General features: G+C 38.8%; 2 protein-coding genes across 5 annotated transcripts in view; one reads left to right on the top strand and one right to left on the bottom strand.

The window, feature by feature from the left end:
* The first annotated feature begins 947 nt into the window (after positions 1 to 947).
* LOC119728686 (BAG family molecular chaperone regulator 2-like) lies at positions 948 to 8,907 on the top strand. Its single transcript, XM_038201009.1, has 2 exons — positions 948 to 1,556; positions 6,652 to 8,907. Exons 1-2 carry the CDS (start codon positions 1,139 to 1,141, stop codon positions 7,014 to 7,016), a joined length of 783 nt encoding a protein of 260 aa, XP_038056937.1. The 5' UTR covers positions 948 to 1,138; the 3' UTR covers positions 7,017 to 8,907.
* Positions 8,908 to 19,947: 11,040 nt separating this feature from the next.
* LOC119728683 (ras-related protein Rab-23-like) overlaps positions 19,948 to 27,912 on the bottom strand; it is a 30,042-nt gene continuing 22,077 nt past the window's right edge. For all 4 annotated transcript variants that reach the window (XM_038201004.1, XM_038201005.1, XM_038201006.1 and 1 more), the window contains exons 4-7: positions 27,335 to 27,420; positions 23,735 to 23,891; positions 22,397 to 22,563; positions 19,948 to 20,300 (exon numbers count right to left, since the gene is read on the bottom strand). In XM_038201004.1, the coding sequence (XP_038056932.1) occupies positions 20,164 to 20,300; positions 22,397 to 22,563; positions 23,735 to 23,891; positions 27,335 to 27,420 (547 nt within the window). In that variant the 3' untranslated portion in view covers positions 19,948 to 20,163. The remainder of the gene's footprint in view (positions 20,301 to 22,396; positions 22,564 to 23,734; positions 23,892 to 27,334; positions 27,421 to 27,912) is intronic.

Raw genomic sequence — 27,912 nt, 5'->3', positions numbered from 1 at the left:
TAATATCTCATGCGCACGAGATAATTATCACTTGCGCACGACATATATCTCGTGCGCACGACATATATCTCGTGCGCACGAGATAATTATAAGTATTAACGGAGCTTGCTGCACGTGCAGCGGACGAGTTTGTGTGTAACGAAAGCAGCGTGTCAGGTACGGAGCCCCTAAAGGAACATCCAAAATTATTTTTTTATCTCGTGCGCACGACATAATATCTCGTGCGCACGACATATATCTCGTGCGCACGACATAATTATCTCGTGCGCACGAGATATATGTCGTGCGCACGAGATATATGTCGTGCGCACGAGATATTATGTCGTGCGCACGAGATAAGGAAATAATGTTGGATGTCCCTTTAGGGGCTCCGTAACTTCATAAAACTCCATAACTCCGTAAAATATATCTCATAAAAACGAACTTCGACAAAATGTATCTCATAAAAACGAACTTGGACAAAATATATACTTGATGGCACTACAGGGCTTTCGTACCTTGCCGCCTTCTGGGTCAACTTTCTTGTTCGATCTTCAAGTCAACAATTATGATAATTAATTTATAGGAATTCCTGGGAAAATGAACCTACACTTTTAAATTAACAGAGGCTATAAAAAATAGAGGCAATAAAACAAGGTTAAAAGTAATATAAACTCTTTACTGATATCTGCTCTTCAATTTCATTATAAAATTGGTAATATTTTGAATATTTTCTTGAAGTTTCTTGAGAATTTGTTGAATAAATCGTATCGTGTCCAAATTTTGACAATTTATGATCTCCCTCTGTCGCATGGATTCTGGATTTGCATGTTCGGCTGCATGCAGCTGATCGAGGGCGCGTGGGCCAACCTCGTCCCCAGGGTGTTGAGCAGTACGCGCCCATCACTACCTGCTCTCTCAAACGCGGTTGGAAATAAAGTAAGCACTGGGGAGAGGTTGCGCGCGGGCTGAATTGCAAAACCGTAGGCTGGCTTCAGCTTAATCAACCGGTGGATCGTGGGTAGAGCTTGGTAGTGGAGCTCTGATTATTCTTGATTCCAACCAACCGCAGTTGAATAAATCCTAGCTATCGAGACCAAAGTCACAACGGTAACGAGACCAAACATGGACCAGTAATTTAAGTAAACACGCAAGAGTGATGGCTTACCGGATTGAGACCGATAAACATGATGATATTGATATTGAACAGGAACAACAGCAGCCTGATGATCCGTATGAGGTGTCCTGTAGTTTGTCAAAATACCACACGGGTGACACGGATGCTGAGGATTCACAGGAACAAGTTGACAAAGTTAAAGAGCAACTTAAAAAGGTTGAACAGTCACCAGTTACGCCAGTTGATGAACATGAGGTTGAAAACAGCCTGAACATGCTGAAGGTACATGATGATGCACAGGAAACAAAAAATATGGACAACTATCTGCTGCAAACGTTGGATGAAATTGAAAGAAGGACTGAAAAATTACGGGAGACAGTCAGAGAGGTAGAGACAGAGAGATTGTATCTTCTCGAGTCACTTAACACTCTCATGCAGAGTCAAGCTCTAGTCAGTGCAGGTAATACAATGAATAGGCATACATAGTCATTAGTCAGAGTAACTTGGACGCTAGTCCGAGTAACTTGGACCCAACTTATCGCCTTTTTAACATTTGGACATGGTCTGGCGATAGTAGGGTCCAAGCTAGACCCGTGAACATGGCGTTGTTTACAAGCCATGTTCACGGGTCTAGGTCCAAGCTAATCCGTATATGCTGAGCAACACCACAATTTTGTCCATGACCCAAAAACCCAACGTTGCCCAACAAAAACATAAGATTTCACCCTCAAAATGGCCTAGTACAAATTACTAGATACGCCACCTGAGGCACAAGTAGGGGGTCCTACTAAAGTGCGTCAACAAGGGTCAACAAGCCTCAACGGTCGTCAACAAGCATCAACAAATTTTGTATATGCTTTTGAACATTAAAGTAGCTTTATATGGTAGAAAAAGCAATAAAGAACATCTTCTGCATATCAATTAAAGTTAAAATTATTCAAAAACTTGGTTTTTTTAATGCGAAATGTACGACAAATTTGTCGATTAGTGTTGGCCGCCATCTTGTTTGGATGGCGCTGTACACTTCGCGCATGTGTAGTATGGCTCTGTACACTTCATGCATGCATAGTAGGGCTAAGCTACACATAAACAAGATGGCGGCCAACACTAATCGACAAATTCGTCGTACATTTCGCGTTAAAAAAAAGTTTTTAAATAATTTCAACTTTAGTAGGACCGCAAGTAGGCATCGATGATTAAGATGGTTGTGTCGAGCGCAATTTGAGTCCTCCGTGCAAGTTTAAACCTGCGCGCACACAAGTTTAAACTTGCGCGTGCATTAATTTCCTTGCTACATATTGCGCACGCAAGTTTAAACTTGCGCGCTACATAGATTTTTACCATGCATGCAAAGCCGCCAAACTATTTTTTTTCCTGGTAAACTCATGCAGATATGTAACATTATTTTTAAAAGCAGATTTTTCTCCAATTAATAGCACCACTGTGCTTCGTGAGACAATGCCTTAATGCCTTTTTTGAAACATTTTATTTACAGTATATGCTAATGCGGTTGACTGTGTGGGTTCAGAGATAAGGGGTGGTAATGCGAACAATTTATGCACTTTCATGATGTGTATTATTGTTATGGCTGATTAAGATTTTTGTTAAATAAACAACATATTTATTCATTAATTCGAATAATTAATTAAATTAATAAATTAAATTAATTAATTAAATCATTAATAAATTTATTTACTTTTTAAAATAATTACCATTCTATAATGCATAGCGTTTTGAAGTTAAAGCACATAAACATTACTATGAATTATTGAGCCTACAAGAAAAATAATTGTTTAAAGTAATAAATTAAATTAATTAATTAAATTAGTAAGAGTTCATTAAATTTTTTTTCAAATTGTGCATTTTTGAAGTGTACACAGCGCTCGAAATGTTATGCAAAGTATTTTTAAAAACAAAATGAAATATTGTACCGTCCAATTAATTAATTGCTAAATTAATAAAATTAGTATTTTTTTAAGAATAAGTTCTTTTTTAATTGTACAGTACATGTAATATAATTTAAAGCATTTAAAAAATAATGTAAATATTACTATAACGTCAAAAATCTTGAACAATTGAAGGGTTGATAATCATTCTTTTACTTTAACCCTTACCCTACTTGACCCTCCAATGCATGCCAATTGTGCCTCAAGAAAATCTCCTATGTTTTTTGCATGGCCCTCCAATATCTGCCATGTCATTTCAAGGGTAACTGGACAGGCACTCCAATACATGCCACAGAGAACAATGAGAGTCCTCTGATAACAAAGTGAGTGCCCCCAGCTGGTCAGTATCAGGCACCCTCCAGGGCCTCCAACTCCTGCCAATTGGAGCCTTCACTGTTAAGACTTGTTATCTGCCAAATAACTGCAGCTGGAGGGCATTGGCATAACCAACTGACATGCAGTAAACTACCCTCAGAGAGTAAGGGTTAACAACAGGTTACCCCTAGGAAATTATGATTTATTTACATTTAAGAATATAAATAAAACGCTAATTAGTTTTACATATTATGCAAGGCAAAAAACCTTGAAGCTTGTCTCCATATTCGAACAACTTCAGTACTCTCTCTAAGCAATCACCGTGCTTATTGATTGCTTGCCTGGTCCCCTTCCTGCCCCCTAAAAACTTCTCTGATAAACACTGCTAAATCTCAATGTTTCTTTTCATTGACGCTATAATTGAATTTCATTTTCCATTATTTATTAATTTATTTCTCCATGTACTTGTGTTTCGAACATTTAGTTTTCTTCATCAATGAAAATCCTGCCCGCAAGGTTCTCAAATTGCGATCGCCTTTGCGCAAGTTCTAACGTGCGCACGCAAATTAAAATGACGCGGTGTAATTTGCGTGCTTCGGGAGTCCCTCGCGCAAGTTTAAACTTGCGTGCGCAAGTTTAAACTTGCTTGGATGATGTAATGGTTGCTGGGATGATGTGATGGTTGCTGGGATGATGTAATGGTTGCTGGGATGATGTGATGGTTGCTGGGATGATGTGATGGTTGCTTGAATGATGTGATGGTTGATGGGATGATGTGATGGTTGCTGGGATGATGTGATGGTTGCTGGGATGATGTAATGGTTGCTGGGATGATGTGATGATTGCTTGGATGATGTGATGGTTGCTGGGATGATGTGATGGTTGCTGGGATGATGTGATGGTTGCTGGGATGATGTGATGGTTGATGGGATGATGTGATGGTTGCTGGGATGATGTGATGGTTGCTGGGATGATGTGATGGTTGCTTGGATGATGTAATGGTTGCTGGGATGATGTGATGGTTGCTGGGATGATGTGATGGTTGCTGGGATGATGTGATGGTTGATGGGATGATGTGATGGTTGCTGGGATGATGTGATGATTGCTTGGATGATGTGATGGTTGCTGGGATGATGTGATGGTTGCTGGGATGATGTGATGGTTGCTGGGATGATGTGATGGTTGCTGGGATGATGTAATGGTTGCTGGGATGATGTGATGGTTGCTGGGATGAGGTGATGGTTGCTGGGATGATGTAATGGTTGCTGGGATGAGGTGAAGGTTGCTGGGATGATGTGATGGTTGCTGGGATGATGTGATGGTTGCTTGAATGATGTGATGGTTGATGGGATGATGTGATGGTTGCTGGGATGATGTGATGGTTGCTGGGATGATGTAATGGTTGCTGGGATGATGTGATGATTGCTGGGATGATGTGATGGTTGCTGGGATGATGTGATGGTTGCTGGGATGATGTGATGGTTGCTGGGATGATGTGATGGTTGATGGGATGATGTGATGGTTGCTGGGATGATGTGATGGTTGCTTGAATGATGTGATGGTTGATGGGATGATGTGATGGTTGCTGGGATGATGTGATGGTTGCTGGGATGATGTAATGGTTGCTGGGATGATGTGATGATTGCTTGGATGATGTGATGGTTGCTGGGATGATGTGATGGTTGCTGGGATGATGTGATGGTTGCTGGGATGATGTGATGGTTGATGGGATGATGTGATGGTTGCTGGGATGATGTGATGGTTGCTGGGATGATGTGATGGTTGCTTGGATGATGTAATGGTTGCTGGGATGATGTGATGGTTGCTGGGATGATGTAATGGTTGCTGGGATGATGTGATGGTTGCTTGGACGATGTAATGGTTGCTGGGATGATGTGATGGTTGCTGGGATGATGTGATGGTTGCTGGGATGATGTGATGGTTGCTGGGATGATGTGATGGTTGCTTGAATGATGTGATAGTTGCTGGGATTATGTGATGGTTGCTGGGATGATGTTATGATTGCTGGGATGATGTGATGGTTGCTGGGATGATGTGATGGTTGCTGGGATGATGTGATGATTGCTTGGATGATGTAATGGTTGCTGGGATGATGTGATGGTTGCTGGGATGATGTGATGGTTGCTGGGATGATGTGATGGTTGCTTGGATGATGTGATGATTGCTGGGATGATGTGAAGGTTGCTGGGATGATGTGATGGTTGCTGGGATGATGTGATGGTTGCTGGGATGATGTGATGGTTGCTGGGATGATGTGATGGTTGCTGGGATGAGGTGATGGTTGCTGGGATGATGTGATGGTTGCTGGGATGATGTGATGGTTGCTGGGATGATGTGATGATTGCTGGGATGATGTGATGATTGTTGGGATGATGTGATGGTTTCTGTGATGATCTGATGGTTGCTGGGATGATGTGATGGTCATCGGTGTGATGTGCGGAAATCCGGGAATGTTTTGGATTGGCTTAGAGTTATAATGTATCTCCCAAGACCTATGTTCTTGAAATTTAATTGTTCTTGAGTCTGGAGTGCTGAATGGTAGGCATGACATAGCAACCTATGAAAAGTGACATAGTCTGGCCTGATCTACACAGCTTTTTTTCATGCTTTGGAAAAACAAACTCAGGTATTCCATCCCTTCACATTTTTATGGGGTGCTGTGGCCTCGTGGTTAAGGGCACTGGATTCGTGGTCTGTGGGTAAAGCTGCAGGTTGTGGGTTTGAGTCCAGCCTGGGGTCATGGTGCATGTGCCCTTGGGCAAGGCACTTTGTCACTCATTGCTTCTCTCAACCCAGGAGTAAAGGGGTACCTGTGAGGGCAGAGATGGTTATTGTGATTGATTTAGCTTCCTTGCGCCTAACAGGCAGCATTGAGCTGTATACTCCACAGGGAGCTGAGATGGCTTTGATCTTTGTTAAAAGCGCTATAAGAACAGCTATTATTATTATTATGGTGTATTGCAATCGTTTTGCATAATTGGCTGTCTTTCACGTGTCCAGTTTGTCAGGCCCTGAGGCAAAACCCCACTGGCATCCCTGTTCAATACTGGGATTTGCCCTTCACCGACATATGGCATGGGCCACACGGGCGATTGTGTAGTGACGGGCCCTAGCTGTTCCTAAAGAGAACAAATATCCACTTTTAGGTAATTTGACTGTGTATATTTGACTTTGTTGACTTTAATTTGATATCTTCAAACTTTAGATTAAAAAATCTCAGATTTATTTCACATCGTGAATTCTAACAAAGCTGTTTACCCTGTCCATGCGCAGGTGAGAAAGATGAACTAGAGCTGTACATGGATCGCCTGACAAACAGACTTCTCACAATCAACATCTCCGTCCAGATTCCCCGTAATCCCCCGCAAGAAGAATCACTTCAACTTGTGAGGACACTTCTGAGAAAGCTTCAGAACAACATGAGGCAAGGAGAGACAGACAGTGGAATGATCCATAGATACCTGAACAGTTGTATGGAAGTGGCAAATGGACCGGTAGATAATACATTCCAGGGAGCATTGTTGGGATGTGCAGTGGAAGATCAGAAAGAGATACGGAAGATACTCACATCAATGTGGGAGGCAAAGGATGACATAGATAGACAGATGGCTGTTCTTGCTTCCATGAGCTTAGCATAGGATCATAAAATGTGACAGTACTCAGTAGACAGGACAAAAGTTAAAAACAAATTCAAAGTTTTTATTTAGCTGTGAACCGGTCTCACATTTTTTTCCGTTCTTAAGCTGGCAAATCGTATAGTGCCATCATGTATTCAACTACATGTAGGTCTTCTTTTATTGTTTTAAATCGAATCCTACATTTAATTGCAGATTATTTCACTTCCTTTTTCTGATTTATCATCCTGGAGGATTTTTTTTTAAAGGAAAGTAAAGTCCGTAATGTACAAGGTCTGATTCCCATCTCATGAATACGAAATGACAATGACAATGGAAGCATGGAACCAGACAAAGAGTCGTCACGGTGATAGTTTGCAAGTCCCGAAAAACACTCGCAGCTCATGTTTAGTGCCGTGCCAGTAAAAGAGCTGGAAAAAATGGGACATCGGTTCACAGTCAAATATCCACTGGCAGATATATTTTGTGCATGTCATCAAAGGCATTCCTCTAATTGTTTAAAAATGATGAGACATTCTTTTTAATTTAAATGTTTCCCGTACTACATGTACATGTGTATGTATTTCCTGACACCTGAAGATGCCAGTGTGATATCAAGTTGGCCAAGGGGCAGAGTTGTAACGAGTCACTGAATTTTGTGACTCAAGTTGAGTCAAGCCATTTTAAGGAAGTGACTTGAGTTGAGCCATTTTAAGGAAGTGACCAGAGTTGAGTCTTAAGGTCAAAAAGGTAGAGTCTAGTCGAGTCACAGTGTGTGTGGTCAAGACAAATTTATGCTCGAGTCAATTCCAGTCACTGATATTTGAACATCATCTAATAATTTACAGAATGGAAGAAGGAACACAAGGCAACAGTTTATTATGAAAATCCAAAGACTTAAAATATGCTGCATGGTACCCAATAGACAGTTTCTGCTAGACGTTTTTACCAAAGATCTACAGTTAACAAGAGGTGAAAATTTGGTTTAATCTCTGGTTTGGCTTCGGATCTGGTATAATTTGTACACTGACAAGGTCAAAACCAAATTGCAACATTTTACAAAGCTGTTTCTGATTAAAGCAGGACATAAATTTAGCCGGAATGTAACAAGGTCTTAAGAAATCGCCCAAAGCCGATGATGAAACCAAAAATTGGTCAATGCATTTAAAAGTCTGGTAGTTTGTGTGCTACATCATAAAACCACGAGGTATTAGTCTGTGATGCGGCGAATACTTATGTGGCCACAACTTGACAGTAATGGAAGTACGCGAACATAAGTAACTTGATACTGTTAGTCACTGCAAGTACAGGTATTTGCACAGTTTTGGGACTCCAGTAATATTAGTCGAGTCAAGCATTCTGATGAGGGACTTGAGTTGAGTCTAGTCATTTACCCGTTAGGACTCGATTCTAGCCGAGTCGCAAAAAGTTGTGACTCAAGTCGAGTAATTGACTCAAGTCATTACAACTCTGCCAATAGGTACTCCTCATGTAGCCAGAGTATTCTTCATTACATTTCTCATATTGTACATGTATTATTGAAACTACAATGTATGTGTAGAATGACACAGTTGGTGATACAAAACTGTTTTACCCTGATTGATATCAGTTCATTTTATAATTATTTTCCCAGTTATTTGAACACGTTTTCCACTCCACCTCACCAATTCTCACATGCTTTTTGCAAAATCCATTCAGTAATTTATCATTCAATTTCAAAGTTAGTTTCAAGTTTTGGTCAACCCGGCGTTTAAGTACCCAATATGCTGGACGAATTTGAACAATAGAATTGGTGAATTTGAATAACTGTTTTAAATTAAAGGGAATATACATCATTTGCTTTTGCTGTAATTTTCAGAAATGGATGGAATTGGGGGGTTGGAAATATATAGCAAATATAGTTACACTGACTTTTTTGAGGTTTTGGGTTCGAAAATGCTATAAAAACCAAGAAAAACAATCATTTTCCTGTAGTCTGGTTTCCTGACTCCATATAGGAAGAAACAGAGCAGTTTACATACATTGGGGAATTGTAAGGTCAGGGAACCAGTCTAGCTGGCTTGTACCCATTCATAGGTACATGTATGTAATCGATTGCAAACAAGTGCGATGGTCAATTGGGGCCAGTATTTGAAAAAAAGCCAGTTTTTTCCAACGCTGGTCGGCCGACCAGCGTTGGAAATTGATACAAAAATACCACTTTTCTTGAAAATGACAGTATACCAGGTGCCATGATTTTACAGGATGCTTTACACTGTCATCTACTAACAGTCCAGCAAGGTATTTCAAAATGATTTGGTAGTTTTATTTTTTGATGTTTGCAAATGTTGTATTTTCCCTTTAACTGGGAAAACCTATAGCATAATAACGTAAACAGATTGTAAACGTTGTTTAGCTTAAAAACATTTGCTTTTATTGCTGGGTGCTCTTTAAGTATGCTCAAATCGTTTATTTTGTTTGTGTGCAACTATATGTATACCAAAAAATATCTGAAAATACTAATATGCTACCCTTCGATACATCACTTATATTTAGCTAATACCATTTTGACCTGCAATTTAATGCTCTTTTTGTGTGTGCAATAACCAGTGTTAAACAGTTTGTATCAGTTGTATGTGGATTTTCCATTTTTATGCAGAAGTACTCATAGAACAAAACAACAAGTGAAGGTAGAATTTTAAAATACCCTTTTTTCTGGAGACCAACAAAATGAAGTGTTTCATATTGCCATATTTCAAAGGTTTGGGTTATAGAATATCCGCACGTACATTTACTGCAAAAATATTGAAAAACCCCATTTGTTAAGCAGCAATTTTACCTTGCCTGTACTAATTGAGTGTTTAACATAATTGATTGCTCATTGCTGAATGGCACCAGTACATACGTACTGGCACCATTCAGCAATCTATCATGGTTACAAATGAAGTTCATTTGTCATATTCTGTAGCTTTAGTTGAAATTTGTTAAAGGTAGAGTACATGTAGATCATCTGTCATTTGTGGGTTTTTTTCATTTGAAGCAACAAAAGTGCTCAAAATCTAAAGAAGGATGCTAAACAACTTACCCGATGAGGTTTTAGCTCGGTGAATGCTGAATATTCTGAGAAAACAATATTCTAGGATCTCGGTTTCAATTCAAAAGTTGCTGAGTCATATTTTTTTTTGAATTGCGCCTGAAATCAGCGTCTGGGACACATTCTTATTCAGCTGATTGCAGCTTTGCAATGTCACGCCTTAAACTGACGAATAATAGCAACTGTGTGTGCGTGCGTGTCATGTCAACGCTTGTGCACTCATTCACGGCTTTGTCGAATTAAAAAAAAACAAATTACTAACGGAAATTTCCAAAAATGCGTCTTTAGACGCATCTTTGGAGGTGGCCTTTCATTGTTTTCTTCAAAATGACAGCATGCCAGAAGGAATAATTTCACAGGGAGTTTAGTCCCATTACTATCTTTAAACCAACTATGCTTTTCAACAATAATTTTGTCAGTTACTTTTTGGATAGCTGCAAATGATGTACACTACCTTTAACTTATTTTGAAGTCTCCCCAAAAATTGTCTTGATATAACAAATGTTTGAAATGTTTGTTATTTTTACTCCAGTTGCCTAGTACTAAATCAAAAGGCCAAACTGGAATATAGCAAAGCAAACGTCAGTGAAACTTCTGTTCAATTGCCACACACTTGCAGCCATTGTTATGTACTAGGGAAGAGGTATTGACAAAATGCTGCTTCAAAGACACTCGGACTGTACTAATATAGCCATAAATTTTTGATGTTTTCTCAACTTATTTGTACACATTACAGTCAATATTAAAACTAAGTCTGTATACGTCCACAGCTGAAAGTTATTACTTGATTATACATTCCATAAACATGAGATGGTGTACAAATATTGAGTGGCTCAGCGTGGAATGGGAGGAATATTATCGCAAGGTAAAATCTGGACTTTTCCATTTCACGAGGCGAAGCCGAGTGAAATGGAAAAGTCCAGATTTTACCTAGCGATAATATTCCTCCCATTTCACAATTTAAAGCCACTCAATATTTGTTTTATATAACTGACATGTAGATCCTTGTCATTTGATATATTTGAACTTTTATTTCAATACAAACCTGGAGGAAAATGCATTTGTCTCTTCCAAACCCCTTCACGAAAATGTTTGAACCCAACGCTGTAGCGCTGGCTCTTTGGAACAATACGCGCAACGCTGAACGCGCACACCAGCATGCATTTGCACACAAATACCGCGTCATGATCCTAACTGTTGAATAGTATTTCCCATTCCCCATGGGCGGATAGTACTTTTTGAGCCGTGGCATGAATGGGAACAATAACGAATGCCACGTGATGTGAGTTCCACCAATCAAATGACTAGGATCTGTATGTCAGTTATATAATTGATTTAATTGGAGTTTTTTATTTTGTATTGGGTTTTTCCCTTGCAGTACATGTATATAAAAAAAAGACTGAATACTCGGTATTGTCTGAGGGCATGCAAGAAAAATTCACACACTTACTCAGCGAACAGCAAAACCCAATATATCATTAACATGTAATCATTGCTAAGTCCATCTTATAAAAAAAGTTAGTTTGTTTTCCTTGTCTATCACCTTAATTCAGGATATTTCAAGTGACTGAAAATCTGTAGTATTAAATGATGTTTCAAATGAATGGCATGCTGTGTACCTCTGATTTTATTTACTTGCTGAACAATGTATACAACCACCAATAAATTATAACTAAAAGTAATAATTTGGGAATCAATTATTAAAATGGAAATACAAACAAAAATAAATTGAGACGCCCCATAAATGAATAAGTATAGGGTGTTTTTTTTTGGAGGGGGGGGGGGGGGTAGTCTGAGTATCACCCGTTATCCACGGAGCCAAGTCTCCTGTATAACGTCTGATTTGTCAAAGCATGCAGATTTATGCGATCTCGTGCCTCAGCCAATCGGAATCGACTTTACTAAATCGTGACGTCATTTCATTCCAAAATCAGGACTAAAAGTTTGGTAAATTTGAATGCAGCATTTGTAATACAATAGCCGGACACGTATCACGTAACATAATATAGAGCGCGTGCCAATAGCATTTGTTGCTGTGTCTAGGATATTTTTTTTTATCTATGACGTGACAATGGTGAATGACCAATCGATGACCCGACATGGGTGCATGCCTGTAATAAATAGACCAAAAATCCGTCCGCTGAGCTCATGAATAAAAGTTATACCCTCAAAATATTCTATTTTAGAGAGTTCTGAGAGCCATAAAATTGGGGGATTGAAGAGATATGGTAAGGAACCACTTGCCCAGACTTGGGGCTTCCAATTCTGAGCATTTTGAATGCTATTGGGCTCGAAAGTGGCGCTATTTTGCCATGTTGTGGAGGGAGCGTTTTTCAAGAGGGCTACTTTTCTGCCTAGGGGAAATTAGGGGTCGTCTTCTTTGGGTGAGAATATCTCCAAAAGTCAATGGTCAACCCACCAAAAAATGAAAAGAAAATGAAAGATGACATTTTGATCATCATTTTTTTTGTGCAGCTTGAATACCTGTGAGAGTTCCAAGTATTTTTATGGGGATTTAGCACCTGTGTCTATGGGAAGTTTATTGCAGGGTTGCACCCATATAGAAAGCGCCCACTGATTGGCCAAAATCTAGAGGTCAAGATGTGGTTGTCTTGTATACTTAATCAGCGAATCTGCTCAAATAAAGACTAGGAAGGGGGTGGGGTAGGGGATGGTTGTTTATCTCTTTTAAATTCCATCATCATGTATCTCAGATCAGGTGTGGTGGCTCCCATAAACCTAACAATTAAATCCTTTACATAGATACCAGCATTTGTGTATAATGAACAGTGCCACAAAAAAGTGTTGAATGATGTCCAGAACCCTTCCCCCTCTGTCATCCACTTGAGATTTAAAGGGAATATACAACATATTTGCAAACATCAAAAAAAAAAAAAAATATTTTGAAATACCTTAATACTGGCTGTTAGTGAATGACTGTCTAAAGTATCCTGTAAAATCATGGCACCTGATGTGCGGCCGACCAGCATTGGAAAAAAATGGCTTTTAAAAAAAATAGTATTACACTGCACCCCATCTACGAACACAAAACTTCAAACAAGTCAGTGTAACAATATTTGCTATAAACCACCTAACCCCAAATCCATCTGTTTCTGAAAATTACAGCAAAAGCAAATGTTGTGTATTCCCTTTAAACCATCTGCTCAAGGCCTGAACTACATTCAGCTGAATGGAACTTTCAACTTAGTTCATACCAATTAGGTTGAAAGATTTTTTTCCACAACTTTGTTGGGCAATCATTGTTAATTTCAATTTTAAACTTGCTCAATTGCTAAAATAGATTTTATTTTGAGTGCAGTGTATATTCCCTAAGTGTAACATTCAGCAATAAGCCATTTGCGAGTAAAATTTGAATAAAATCTGGAACGCTGACTTAATACAATGCTTTGCACGTTTTAACCTAGCATTCTCCCGACCAAAGAGACTGTTACTATATCACGTGATTCGGGGCAAGCCGTATGCTAGCAACCCCCAGCTCCGGCATGGTCCGGTGTCTTTGTGCCATTCTCACCCATTGTGAACGATGTATTGGTGCTGAGCGTCGCTTACGTAACTATGCAAGAGCTTGCCCCGAATCTTGTGATTAGCAACAGTGTCTTTGGTCTGGAGAATTCAAAGTTAAAATGTGCCAAGCATTCTGAGCAAGTCATTGTACCAGACGTTTTTCAAATGTGAATTCCAAAGGGTATAGGTTACTCGCAAATGGCTTATTAAGTTTGTCACATGGGGAGATTGGTGTTCTATTGAAAAAAGCAAATTCTCTTTTCTTGTGCATTTAAATGCTCGGGGAATTGCATTTTGTAAGTGGCAAGCTCAATTCAGTGCGGCCAACTTTGAGTAAGAGCTGAGAGTAAGAATTTGTCAATGGCACTTGATCTGAACTGATGCAAGCACGAAGCTTCTTGTATAACGGTTCAGGGGCCGCTTAAGGGCCCCGAAAAATTTGGATTTCACATGTTCATCGGTGGTGCAATCTGAGGCAATTTCTGACCACTGTAACCAATTCTTTTTAGCAAAAGATCATCATATAAACATCATACCTAGATATTGTAAGTTTCTAGATCATTATTATTATTATTCTTGGAGTGATCAGAGTCCCAGCAAAGTGATTTTAACACACTGAGTATACGTCCGTGAAGAGCAAAACCTATTACATCACCCTGATGCAAAATTCCATCTTATGAATAGTAGTATTCTTCTTGTTTTAGCGTGAGAAATCCTGGGTAATCCTGAGAGCGTGAGAATAACCTAAAATGCGCGAGTCTCACGCTCAATACAAGAGAGTTGGCAGGCCTGTCAATTGATTTAACATACACATAATTCTTGTGTGAAATAATTTCGCTCCTCTTCTCAATAATCAAAAAGAGTATTAAATCTACCATTACAAATGGTCTATTTTATTTATATATAGATGTACAATGAAATTATGCATGTACATTAACAGTACAGCATGTGACTCTTTTAGCCTTGATTTTCTTGTGCACTTAAATAAAGAACATACAGAATTAGTACAGATTCATTTTCAATACAAGTAACATGGAAATCAGTAATGAACACTATTAGCTTCCTTACATTGCAAAGAATGCACATACTGAACATAAATGACCAAAGCCCTGCAATTAATGACACAAAGCATTTTCAACAAATCTCAAAGGATGGATTGGCTGAAATGACGTTGGTTAATATAAGATGCAGCTTTCTTAAACTGCACTGAAAATTACACCTTTTGATGCAAATTTGAAATTTACATTTTACAATGAAGCCGAAAAATGTTGCGGAACAAAAATCTTAGTGTCTCATTGTAACTTGGAAAACCTACAACATGTATATCTTCTACAAGTTTTCATCAGATATACATGTACATACATGTACATGAAATTTGCTTTTCAATACTTCAGACATCCAGGAGTTCAAACAGCATGATACATTCAAACAAAATAATTCAAAAATACAATGAACAAGCATTCTTCATGATACAAAGATCATAAACTACATATTTCATTTCTTTTTAATTGGACGGTATAAAATAATAATACATTAAATTGTACATGTATTGTTAATTAAAGCATACATGTCCATATGTGGAAACTTCATGTTTTGAGTTCAGACCTCTGAAACACCAGCTTTTGTACAATTTAGACAAAAATTAATACTTTTTTACAGCATATTTAAATAAGATTTTTAAGTGAATGTTATTGTGAATCTTCCTGTTCTCAGAGGTCAAATCCCTGGTCTGACCAGCCAATAACCAAGTCACTATGCCATAGTGGTCACGTAGCTCTGTCAAACTACATGTAGTAATTACAACACCAGTGGAGGCACTTCATTTGTCTTTGCTCTTTGGCATAAAATACATAGATGAAAACATGTTTAACATTAGAGCATGAGAGTACAGCTCTTGACCTGTAAAGCACTATTTACATGCTTTTTGTTCTTGATGGTCAGTTGGTCACCTATAACTGCTTTGGTTTCTAGGACAAACTCTCCTCGATCAAACAAAAAAACCTGAACCCCCATAAAAAAAGAAAACCAAATAGTCACCACAGTTGTTTTGTTCATAACATAACTGGCAAAAGCCAACAATATAGGGCTAAATTAAAGCATGTATGACAGGGGAGACAATGAAAACATGTGATCAGAGCCTGGCTAATTCAATGGCTAAATACAGCTTTGACCATCTTTCACAGATTACTCAATTTTCTATGGCTATGACATATGTCGTTTGCATCGCTGTTCATGAACAGCTGTAAATGTAAAACACAATGTACTGCAGGGTCCCAAGACCATGAGGTTCTGTAATGACATTTGACCACAGTTTAACTGGAGATCACAGCAGTTTAATAAGCAATTAAGTTCTGTAACGAACCGCCGCTAGTTGAAAAGCCATTGGTCTGATTTGATCATACATGACATTGCAGATTTCCCCTACAGATTTTCAATGCTAAACAACCCCAACCAACCAACTAAACAAACAAACAAACAAACAAACAACAAACCCCCCTCCACTATTAAAGATATAGTCCATCATTTGTAATTTGTGCATTTTGTTCGTTTGAAGCAACAAAAGTGTTCAAAATCTAATGAAGGATACTGAACAACTAACCTGATGAAGTTTCAACTCAGCTTTAGCTGTATATTTCGAGAAAAACAGCATTCTAGGATCTCAATTTCAAATCAAAAGTTGCTGAATCATGTTTTGAATTGTTTTGAATTACAGCTATACGCGATGTCGCGCACTGATCCGACGAATTATAGCAACCGCGCATGCCTGTGCGTCGTGCCAATGCTTGCTGCGCCGAATAACAAAACGAACTACTAATTTAACTTTTCCTACGGTGCGTCTTAAGACGCACCGTTGGAAAGGCCTTCTTTTGTTGATTTCTTCAAAATGACAGCTTGCCAGAAAGATTAATTTCACAGGGAGTTTAGTCCACTTACTATCTTTCAACCAAGTATGTTTTTCAACAATAATCCGCCAGTTCCTTTTTCGGATGGCTGCAAATGATGGACTATAGCTTTAACAGAAATAGATACACAGAAACATCAAATTCAAATGGACATGATCTTTAATGCATGTACAACCCAAGTCCCACCACATTCATTACAGTTTTCCATCAAATAGAATATACATGTACACTAATGAACAGATCCTTCCCATTGGAGACATCTTGGAGGTTTGTATTTGTTCCACATGAATATTCATGAGTGCTCTTGGGCATTTATTATTAGTGAATTATAATGCATTCCCACACACAAATCACAAAAAGGAAACAAACGAACAAACAAAAATACCTCAAAATGACTACTAAATGCAAAGGGTATAGTGAATACATATAAGTTAAAACCAATCATTAAAATCAGTCATGATTAAAGTAGTACTAAGCATAAACAGCAGAACTTAAAACCAACCATGATTAAATAATTCCATAATCCCTTGAATACATACACCAAAATTTACACAGACAAATTACTAAAAAAAAACACGGACAAAATGGTACAATCTGTGTGTGGCCAGGCTATTTCCACATTGAATGTTGTACATTTTAAACTGCATTCTCGAAAGTACAGCGTTTGTTTATGTTGTTAATCGAGGACACACAGGTGCAACATCATCGATGAATTGAAGACAGGAACCAAATCGAGGACGACCTTGATTAGAAAAGGTGTACAAAACCAATGAGAGCTGTTGCGAAAAAAAAATTGTATTTAAACAAAGGAAAAGGGAAGAGGAACAATAGAAAATCCTCGATTTACACCATAAACAAACCTGTCTGTACATGTTAATGTGTATGTGTATAAAAGATGATGTAAGAAAAACTTAACCATGTGCTTGTAGTATTCCATCAATGATACAAATTACAAAAATACTTCCAACAATGCAAGTATATAACTATGAGCCCAAACTACCATTGTTACCAAGACAAGATACATGCATTAATATGGATCATTTAAGTACGATAAATGTAGGCTCTTCAGGTTGGCTACCGAGCTTTGCTTTTTTACTGAGAGAAAATAGAACCCTCCATGGATCGTGGGAGGCTCGTTTTACTGTAACGTGAGATAAATGTCAGTTTTTGTTAACTATACCTCATAAACATACATGTACATGGGTTGTAGACAAATTCAAACGGGTCAGTTTGCCAGCTGATATGTTTGCAATGCACCAGCTCCTGGACAGGGATGTCAGATATTGGTCAAAGATGAATCAGGTCAAGTAAACCCACTGTGCAATGCGTCACAGGGTACAGGCGCTGAGTTCAAATGCACTTGTTGTACCATGGTATTAGATTGTGACATTTCATTGCTTGGGAACTAATCATGGGATGTACTGCAAAAGTTCCTGTATGACGACCTCATGAACTCCGCAGGGTACAGCAACTCATGTTCTCCTGGGAACATCAACTCTTCAAGAACTATTAAACATATTTGTTTTTGCTACTTTGTACAACACGTACAGCTTTAATAGACCCTTTCTTGACGGACCAGGATGATCATTACATTGGGGGCACCCGGCACAAAGTGATGGATCGTCTATAAACTTTGTGCACATGATACGTCACTTCACGATTTCAAACCAAAAATCCTTTGCAATGAACATCTATTTCAATTTCACTTGCTCTTTTCTAAAAGTCACCAATTATGAAATGCATGCATCATATTCTGCACTGGCAAATCATGCACAGATGCAGATATCTGCTTGCTAATACAATAGTTCTTTGGCTGCTATGGGTACCAGTTATCCTCTGAAGAAAATAGTGTGTTTGGAATACATGTTAGAACAGTACAAGTAGCAAATATTATACAATTCATTTTCATCTAGGTCAGAGATATGTTTGTGATGTATAATATAACACACCAATGGTCTTTAAACTGCCCAATAAGATCACTTGTATTTTCAAGGCAAGATTTTCCAATCATCATTTTGGTAAAATCTAGTCTTAAACTTTGCAAAGTTTAAACAAATTTGTATGACAAATACAGCTCTTGCACAAATTTCCTGTCGCAATTCTTCATAACGACTGCAACGACACGAACTGCATGTTTCCTGAAAACCACTTGATTTCTACTGTATGAATTTCGTGCATGAACAACAGATGTTGGTCTATGACCAGTCATGAGCGTCCCTTGTGCAGGGCACTTGTGTCTGCTGAGTGGTTGCACCATGAAGTGCATAATTAATGTTCAGCTGATTGTGCATAAACCTGTAGAGTCTCTGCATGGGTCCTGTCAAACTGAGTATTGTGCATGTTCACAGGGTGTATTGGAATTAGTAATACAAAATAACAAGTTAGCATGATAACATTATCAACTTGAACGTTTCAGTCTGTTGCATCATACAGTTCAGCATATCAGACTTTGGTTGATACCTTATTTGCATCTGTGCAGTCATGAATGACCAAACATCACTCATTTCAGTCGTTTGCCACATTGCTTTTATTCATGACAAAATCAGGAGTTACCTCCCCTACCCCCCCCCCCCCCCCAAATAATAGAAATAAAATATGGAGTGTCATGGCCTAGTGGTTAAGAGCCCTGCACCAGACTCATGCTCTGGTGTTTCAGAGGCAGCAGAATGTGGGTTTGAGCCCGGGTCTGGACACTTGTGCCCTTAAACAAGGCACTTTAACCATTATTGCTTCGTCCCTCGGATGAGACGTAAAGCCGTCTGTGTTGTGTAATGCAATGCACGTAAAAGATCCCAGTAACACTTATCGCTAAGAGAAGGGGTTTGCCCCGGTTTTTCTGGCCTCCTGTTAAAACTCCCCTGCGGAGTATTTAGGAAAAGAACCAACCAAGAACCAAGTAGTACCATACACAAAATTGTGTAAACAACTTCAACCATGGACATCCTATTGTCCCCCTTTTGTTTTATTTTAGCTTTTTAGGAAGATATCCTATATCTTCCTGATGCAATCATACTGAAACTAGTCAAATTCATAACTTAAAGCTATAGTCCATCATTTGTAATTAGTGCACTTTGTTCGTTTGAAGAAACAAAAGTGTTCAAAATCTAATGAAGGATACTGAACAACTTACTTGATGAAGTTTCAGCTCAGCTTCAGCTTCATATTCCGAGAAAAACAGCATTCTAGGATCTCAATTTAAAATCAAAAGTTGCTTAATCATGTTTCGAATTGTTTTGAATTGCAGCTTTACGCGATGTTGCGCACTGATCCAACGAATTATAGCAACCGCGCGCGCCTGTGCGTCGTTCCAATGCTTGTGCACGCTGCGCCGAATAACAAAAATAACAACTAATTTAACTTTTTCTACGGTGCTTCTTAAGAAGCACCGTTGGAAATGCCTTCTTTCGTTAATTTCTTCAAAATGAGAGCTTGCCAGAAAGGATAATTTCACAGGGAGTTTAGTCTTTCAACAATAATTACGCCGGTTACTTTTTTGGATAGCTGCAAATGATGGACTCGGGCTTTAAACGTGCTAAACCATTCTTTTTGAATTACCCTTTATTCTATAAACTCTGTAGGAATACAACACAAACAACACCTAAATTTCAGATCTAATTTTCTGTGGTGGAAAAATGTCATAAAAACTTGCCTAAAATCTCTACTTTTTGAATCAAAGTAATTGACATTTCATTTGTTGCTTCTTCCCTTTTGTTCTCTGTTTTGTTGGTCTCAGCTGTATCGTTTGGTCGTTTCCATCATGGCTATCTCCACCACTGCTAGTTGGGGGCGCTGTGGTGTTGAAAATACCTAATCCAAATGACAAGACAATCAAAGTTAAGTTTGATTTCTGTAAACAAGAGCATGTCTCACTCTTTATGGCTAAGCAAACTTCAACCACTTAATGGTGGATTTCATGTAAAAATCATTCCTAAAACACAAGTTGTCCTGAACAAGATGACAATGCAATGTCATTGCAATAACCCTTGTCCATTTGATCTCTCACTAACACAGATTTTCCTTTCTTATTGGCACTCTCGCATACACAAATGTGACTAAACCTTTTTTGGCATAGCCTTTTTCCTATACATGTTGGTCTGTTACAAGTGTGTTTGCATTATTGGTCATAAAATGAGTAGAGATACGGAACAGTACTACACAGTGTACATGTACTCCAGCCCTTAAGAAAGACATGCAGACACACAGGGAAAAACACAGCTTTACTCAAACAAATTTAAAGAATTGGGTGTGACAGAAAATGTTGAATGGAGCCCAACAAACATGAATATATTGCCCAATGGTTAAAACACTGAGACCAGTTGAGCAGAACAAGTCTAAAAATAACAGCGTTGCTGTTGAAACCCCTCAGCCAGAGTCAAGTTATCATCCGGAAACCATTAACCTTTAACTCAACGTGGTGACCTTGACCTTTGGCCTTTGACCCCAGAACCAGTCCCAACATGCCTGTACCAATGGGAAACCCCCTACCGAAGTTAGACACCAACATTTCATTTCTAACTCAAGTTATCATTCGGAACCATTTACATTGAACTCACCACGGTGACCTTGACCTTTGACCTTTTGACCCCAAAACCAATCCCAACTTGCCTGTACCCAAGGGCAAACCCCTACCTCAGTCAGACACCAAAATCTCATTTCTAACTCAAGTTATCATCCGGAAACCATTTACCTTTAACTCACCATGCTGACCTTGACCTTTGACCTTTTGACCCCAAAACCAATCCCAACTTGCCTTCTCTCAAGGGGAACCCTCTTCCAAAGTTAGACACCAAAATCGCATTTCTAACTCAAGTTATCATCCGGAAACCATTTACCTTTAACTCACAATGGTGACCTTGACCTTTGACCTTTTGACCCCAAAACCAATCCCAACTTGCCTACTCCCAAGGGCAACCCTCTACCAAAGTTAGACACCAAAATCGCATTTCTAACTCAAGTTATCATCCGGAAACCATTTACATTTAACTCACCACGGTGACCTTGACCTTTGACCTTTTGACCCCAAAACCAATCCCAACTTGCCTACTCCCAAGGGCAACCCCCTATCAAAGTTAGACACCAAAATCTCATTTCTAACTCAAGTTATCATCCGGAAACCATTTACCTTTATCTCACCATGCTGACCTTGACCTTTGACCTTTTGACCCCAAAACCAATCCCAACTTGCCTACTCCCAAGGGCAACCCTCTACCAAAGTTAGACACCAAAATCTCATTTCTAACTCAAGTTATCATCCGGAAACCATTTACATTTAACTCACCACGGTGACCTTGACCTTTGACCTTTTGACCTCAAAACCAATCCCAACTTGCCTACTCCCAAGGGCAACCCCCTACCGAAGTTACAACCCCAAACAACATTTCTAACTCAAGTTATCATCCGGAAACTAAGCTGCCCGGACGGACGGACGGACGGACACACATACATCCGTCCGGACGGCCGCCCTAGGCGATGACAATACCCCTCGAGCCTCTCGGCTGAGGGGTAAAAACAGGTACAAGTGACATCACGCTTAACATGGGTTTCTTTAATACAATGCATTGTTTAGACTAGGTGAAGGAACCGAAAAACTTACTAAAGTTTAGCAAAATGAGAAGATACCTTGTTTTCCCAGTTGGAAATTTGTAGAGTCATTGAAAAAGAATTTGGTATGACAGGGACAGGTATACACAGTTAAGGTAAGAGACTTGTTTTAGTTTTCAAATTTGTTTTTATTGCAATTTAAAAGAATTACTATTTTACGAGCTGACCTGGGTATAAGTAGATAGCTTTGAAATAAAGTATAGAGCTGGGTACAAAAAGTATCAATTGAACCAAGTGAAAGACTTTTTATCTAAGTTTATCATGAACAGGAACGTAACGTAGCATAACATAACATAACATACCAATTTTGGTGTTAGTTGTAGCATTGTCTTCTGCCTCTTGTGTCTGAAGCTTTTGCATATATTTATCCAGCAGATAAAGGAACACTTCATCAACGTTTAAGTTTTCTTTGACAGATGCTCGGTAGAAACGTAGCTTGAGTCTCTTGGCTAAGGCTTCTGTTTCCTCTCTGTAGGTAGGAGTCAATCAAGTTATTCACATCGACAAGGAAACGATTACTGGAATTTGAGCGGAGATTCACATTGCAAGGTGATCAGGCACTAAAAATTCATTGTAAAAAAGATGAAATAGTCAAAAAGTCACTTTAAAAAAGAACCTGCTTTCTCAAGATAAGTATTTCACCAAAAATATACTTCTAAATTTGGTTAATTTTTATTAAATTCATTATGCAATCACTTTGAAACTTATGCACTTGTGTTTTGTCTCAAAACATTCTTTTATCTTCAGCTTGGTATCATTTTGAAATTTGTTTGATTGAACATGATTGATTCAGCCTACTTTGATTAGCAACTAAAGGGTGGGAACTCACTATGTTGAGGTCACTATACATTGGTTGTATGTGACTATTCATGTTTTCAATAATACTGACTGGATAATGCAAGTGCCCACTATTGTGCATGAAAAGGGAGGCCCACCTGCAAGCCATTTTTAGGGCCTGCAATTAATGACTGCCTAAGATGAAGAACCGTGCAGAATACAAAGGCAAATATATGTGTTTGACATTATCCACCTTTGATTCATCTTGTTGATAGTGCCCTCTATTGCTGACACTAATTTGTCTGCTTTTGCTTTTATACCCATACTGGCTGTTTTGGAGGAACATTTACATCCAGACTTGTGCCAAGACAATCGCACCTAACACGGAATGTCCGTCAACAAGGCAAATTTACTCTCACTTCTTACCGAACCTTATTAATAGCTTAACATCAAATATTACACAAAGTGAAATACTCAGAATTTGAAATTTCCACTTCTCTAAGGCCTATTTACATGTATACTGAATGCGACTTGTGGCTATACATTTGTTACGCATGTTGAAATATCACAGAAAGTAAATTCTTGGAATTTTAAATTCCCACTCAACTAAGGCCTTGTTACATGTAAAAATGTAACTTGCAGCAAAGATTATTGAGTGTGTTGTCCATAAAGATGCAGTCGTAAATTACAATTGTTCAAATAACTTGAATGGCAAGTTTGATTAAGGTAACTGAATTGATTTTTGAAGCTCATCTACAAAGAAGTTTGGGATCACTCCTGATAAAACTGGTGACCTTGATGTGAACTCCACTTTATATTATAAAGCATTTAAGTAAGTACTAATTAATTAAATGTGTACTTACGGAGATACAACAGCTTCATCCACCAAATCTATTTTGTTTTGTACAAGCACCAATGGTATGGAACCCACTTCTTCTTCAACTTTCCGCTTCCATTTTTCAACTGCTTCAAAGGATGCTCTGTCTACAGTCGAAAAGACGACAACACCAGCCTGAGCTCCTGCAATGAAAAACAAGAAAAGTTGTGTCATACATACACAAATGTCCGTAATTGTTCCCATGACAAAACACCATCCTTTAACCCTTTCCTTACCATGGGCGACTTTTGTCGACAAGAAGAACCCCCCTGCTGGTTCCCATGGGCGACTTTAGTCGACCAGGAAACCACACACAGAACACCTCAACACAGATATATTCACTACTTTTCAGAAAAGCGGCATGTTGATATGTTTGGCCGCCCATACATCAATCATATACCAGCTGAAAGAGTGTTTTCGGATCGTTCTAATGGTGTAGTTTATTCATAGTGTTGCCATTACAAAAAAATGAGAAAAGTGCTTTAGAAGTATCCACTCACAAATTGAGGTATGGAGTGCCATTTGGTCATGTGGTAAAATGACTTGCAGTTCGATAAATGGAACCAGATGAACAAACAGGCATTACTTTCTTATATTTACACATATGGACTTCATTTTTACATCACATAAAAGAGTAAGGTTCAAGGAACAAACTTTACACACAACACCTATGATTTAAATCACTCCTTGGCAGTGAAAATCTGGGTTGAAAAAAGTGAGTTTTGGACTTGTGGTCATTTTGTTCACGCTCTAGTGATTTCCGCATGACTGAGCAAACAATTTGGTCCTGGGGAGAGCCAAGTCAATAAACAATGTGGTAATGAAAGGGTTAAAGGTAGAGTACATCATTTGTCATTTCTGCATTATTTTCTTTTGAAGCAACAAAAGTGCTCAAAATCTAAAGAAGGGTGCTGAACAACTAACCTGATGATGTTTTAGCTCAGCGAATGCTGTACATTCCGAGAAAACAATATTCTAGGATCTCGATTTCAATTCAAAAGTTTCAAAAGTTGCCGAGGTCACGTTTTGAATTGCACTTGAAATCAGGGTCCGGGACACGTTCTCATTCAGCCGATTGCAACTACCCGCTGTCACCCACTGAAATTATAGCAACTGCGCAAACGTGCGTCTTGTCAACACTTGTGTGCACCAATTCACAGATTTGCCAAATTAAAATGAACTACTAACGGAATTTTCTAAAAATGCATCTTTAGACGCCACTTTGGAAATGGCCTTCTTTAATTGTTTTCTTCAAAATGACAGCATGCCAGAAAGAATAATTTCACAGGGAGTTTAGTGCAACTACTACATGTATCTTCAAACCAAGTAAGTTTTTCAACAATTATTTAGTAAGTTACTCTTTGGATAGCTGCAAACGATCTACTCTACTATACCTTTAACATCCACTTTCCTGGGGGCTACCTGGGCCAAATGGAACATTCATTTATATCACCACTGGTTTGTTTGGGTAATGATTACCTTAATCTATGACCATGATGGCCCTGAATTAATAATGATTTGTTGCTGTTCTATTAGGAAGCCATTGTATGTGATTAACCCTCCCTCTCTCAATGACAATCTGGAGAGAGTTACCTTATAAGTCAATATCTATCAGGTGACAGGTTTTAACATTTCTGTATTAAAATTGGCCTCATATTGGTACAATTGACAGGTTGTGGTAGTTTGGTTAACTGAGGGTACCACGCCTTGACTGACATTGATAGATGTGGTGGGTCAGCGCTGGTGAGTGCCTGTCAAACTGGCCTCATATTGGTACAAATGACAGGTTGTGGTAGGCACCATGCATGCCTTGACTGACATTGATAGATATGTTGGGTCAGCACTGGTGAGTCCCTGTCAATGATGGGTTTAGCTCAGTAACAATGAAGGCTTAAAAGGTTCACTCATGCATTCCAGCCAAACAAAGGCATCGCCCTCTAAAATGGCTGCTACACAAGCTGTACCAGTATTAATGGCCACCCTATCTATCAAACCACTTCAACATGCTTTGATAGGTATATCATTGAATCCATAGGGGTTTCTGGCAGTTGGTGACCAGCCTGAAAAAAAGCTATGGGAGAGGAAGTGGATAGATTGTTTGACGGTTTGTGACAGTTATATCAGTAGCATACAAATACCACATAAAAATAGTAATTTTTGAATAAACAAAGCCTGGAAAGCAAGTATGATTAACTGAACTCAGTGATGAATCACATGCACAGATACATGTTCAATTTTTGCATCCAATTGAAGGTTGAAGGGTGCCATATCTACGGAAAAATAAATGACTGTGTAAGTTCCTGACAGTACAGTTTTCGTGATGACACCATTTCTTTCTTTTAATCATAACAACCTTGAACATTGCCATGTGGGGTCCAAAAGTGACCCACGGATCCTAAGAACAACTCAAACACTAAGTTTGTGAGTCGTTGTTGAATTATGATGTCAAAAGTATTTCTATTGTTTTAACCAAAATGAATTTGAGGCAGTTTGGCCTTGAGACTTTTGACCTGATTGATTGCTACACTGGGCAGGCTTGTCAGGTTGACAAATGTTCCATGTTACTGCTTTTGGCAGAGTTGCTGGCCAAAATATACCCAGGAAGGTAAGGGTAGTCCCACTTGTTTGTCTTTTTTATTATTTTTTCCTTGTTTTTAAGCATGGCGGGCAACTTTTTGGGCTTGGCGGCAGCTTTTGAAGCTTGGCGGGTACCTCAGAAAGCTTGGCGGGGCACCAGGTTGTTTTTACAGGTTGGAGAACACTGCTAACCTTCCCAAATCCTCCATAATCCAAGTTGCAAAATTGATGAATTTGCAGGATTGAGGCTTTATGGCAAAAGTATGTGGCTGATTTCGAGGATGCACTGTGTCAAGGTCTGAGGCCGGACCTTGTGTTGTTTATGCTCAGCCGTGCATAAATTTAGGCCTAGATTATACTTGAAATCCTCCGCACTGCTCCAGGATGTCACTGGCTCTGCCTCAACATATTGACAGTGATTGCTGGAGGATTTTGCAGGATTGAGGCAGTGGTCACCCATCCAAGGACCGCATTCAAGAAATAACGGAGGATTTTGCAGGATTGAGGCTGTACGTGTATGCTATTTTTACATGCAGGCAGTTGGAGGATTTTGCAGGATTGATGTTACATCCTAGCAAAAACGCCTATGGAGTTAGGATTAAAGCAGTTGTCCTCCAAGAGTGATTATGTATAGCAAACTACCTACCCAACAAATATAAACAAAATATTTGAAGTCATTCTTAATAACACTTGATTTGCAAATTACCAAGTAGGCTTACCAAAGTAACAGGGACAGGAAAAATGTCACATATTGGACCCTAAATTTATAGAATGATCCACATGTACGACCACAATTGTATAAGCATATTGCATAAACCACTGACATTCTTTCTCAGTATGTCTGTATGTGAATAACAAGTGCAAAACAAAAATTTCTTAGAAAATGTTGCAACCTTTCAACTAAATATGCAGAACTTTCTTTTGGCACGGTGGTAACATTTCAGATTTTGTAGATGCCACTGTCCCTTCCCCATTGATGTGGTGAACAAAATATGAATGCTTGTCTTACCTCTGTAATAAGACTTTGTAATGGCATCAAACTCCTCCTGACCAGCTGTATCCCACAGCATCAATCTAACATCTTCTTCTTTCACTCTGCAATAATAAACAGGAACATTAATACAACACTGCTCATGACAAACAATTCCGGTATGAAAACAAAATATTGTAATGTTAAAAAAAACAAAGAAGGCAAAAAGACAATAAAATGTTTCATCTCAGACATACTCAAAAGGTGGCCTGTAACTTAAACAATGAAAATTACGTATATACACGTTAGCATTGACAGCCACGACTCCATTAATCCCTAGAGATAAGGGTCTTGCACATGTTTGAAGACCAAATCTAACATGTGCCAGTCTTCAAAGTATGCCACCAACCAGTTAATTTGACTGCAATGCTAAATTTGTACCACACAATATCAACCTCGTTTCCATGGGTACGATTTTGATGCATCATGTTGTTTCCCATCATGCCTTGCGTGAATTTTCTAATTTAAATGTGCCTTAAATGTGCCAAATAGTGGCACATTTAAATTAGGACTGCAGTCGATGTATCTAACGCGCAATGCCATGTTTAAAATGTTCA

This window comes from Patiria miniata, unplaced genomic scaffold (genome assembly GCF_015706575.1).
Source record: "Patiria miniata isolate m_02_andy unplaced genomic scaffold, ASM1570657v1 HiC_scaffold_20, whole genome shotgun sequence".
NCBI lineage: Eukaryota > Metazoa > Echinodermata > Asteroidea > Valvatida > Asterinidae > Patiria > Patiria miniata.
Note: the sequence above shows the minus strand (reverse complement) of the source record. Positions and strands in the feature narration are given on the sequence as shown.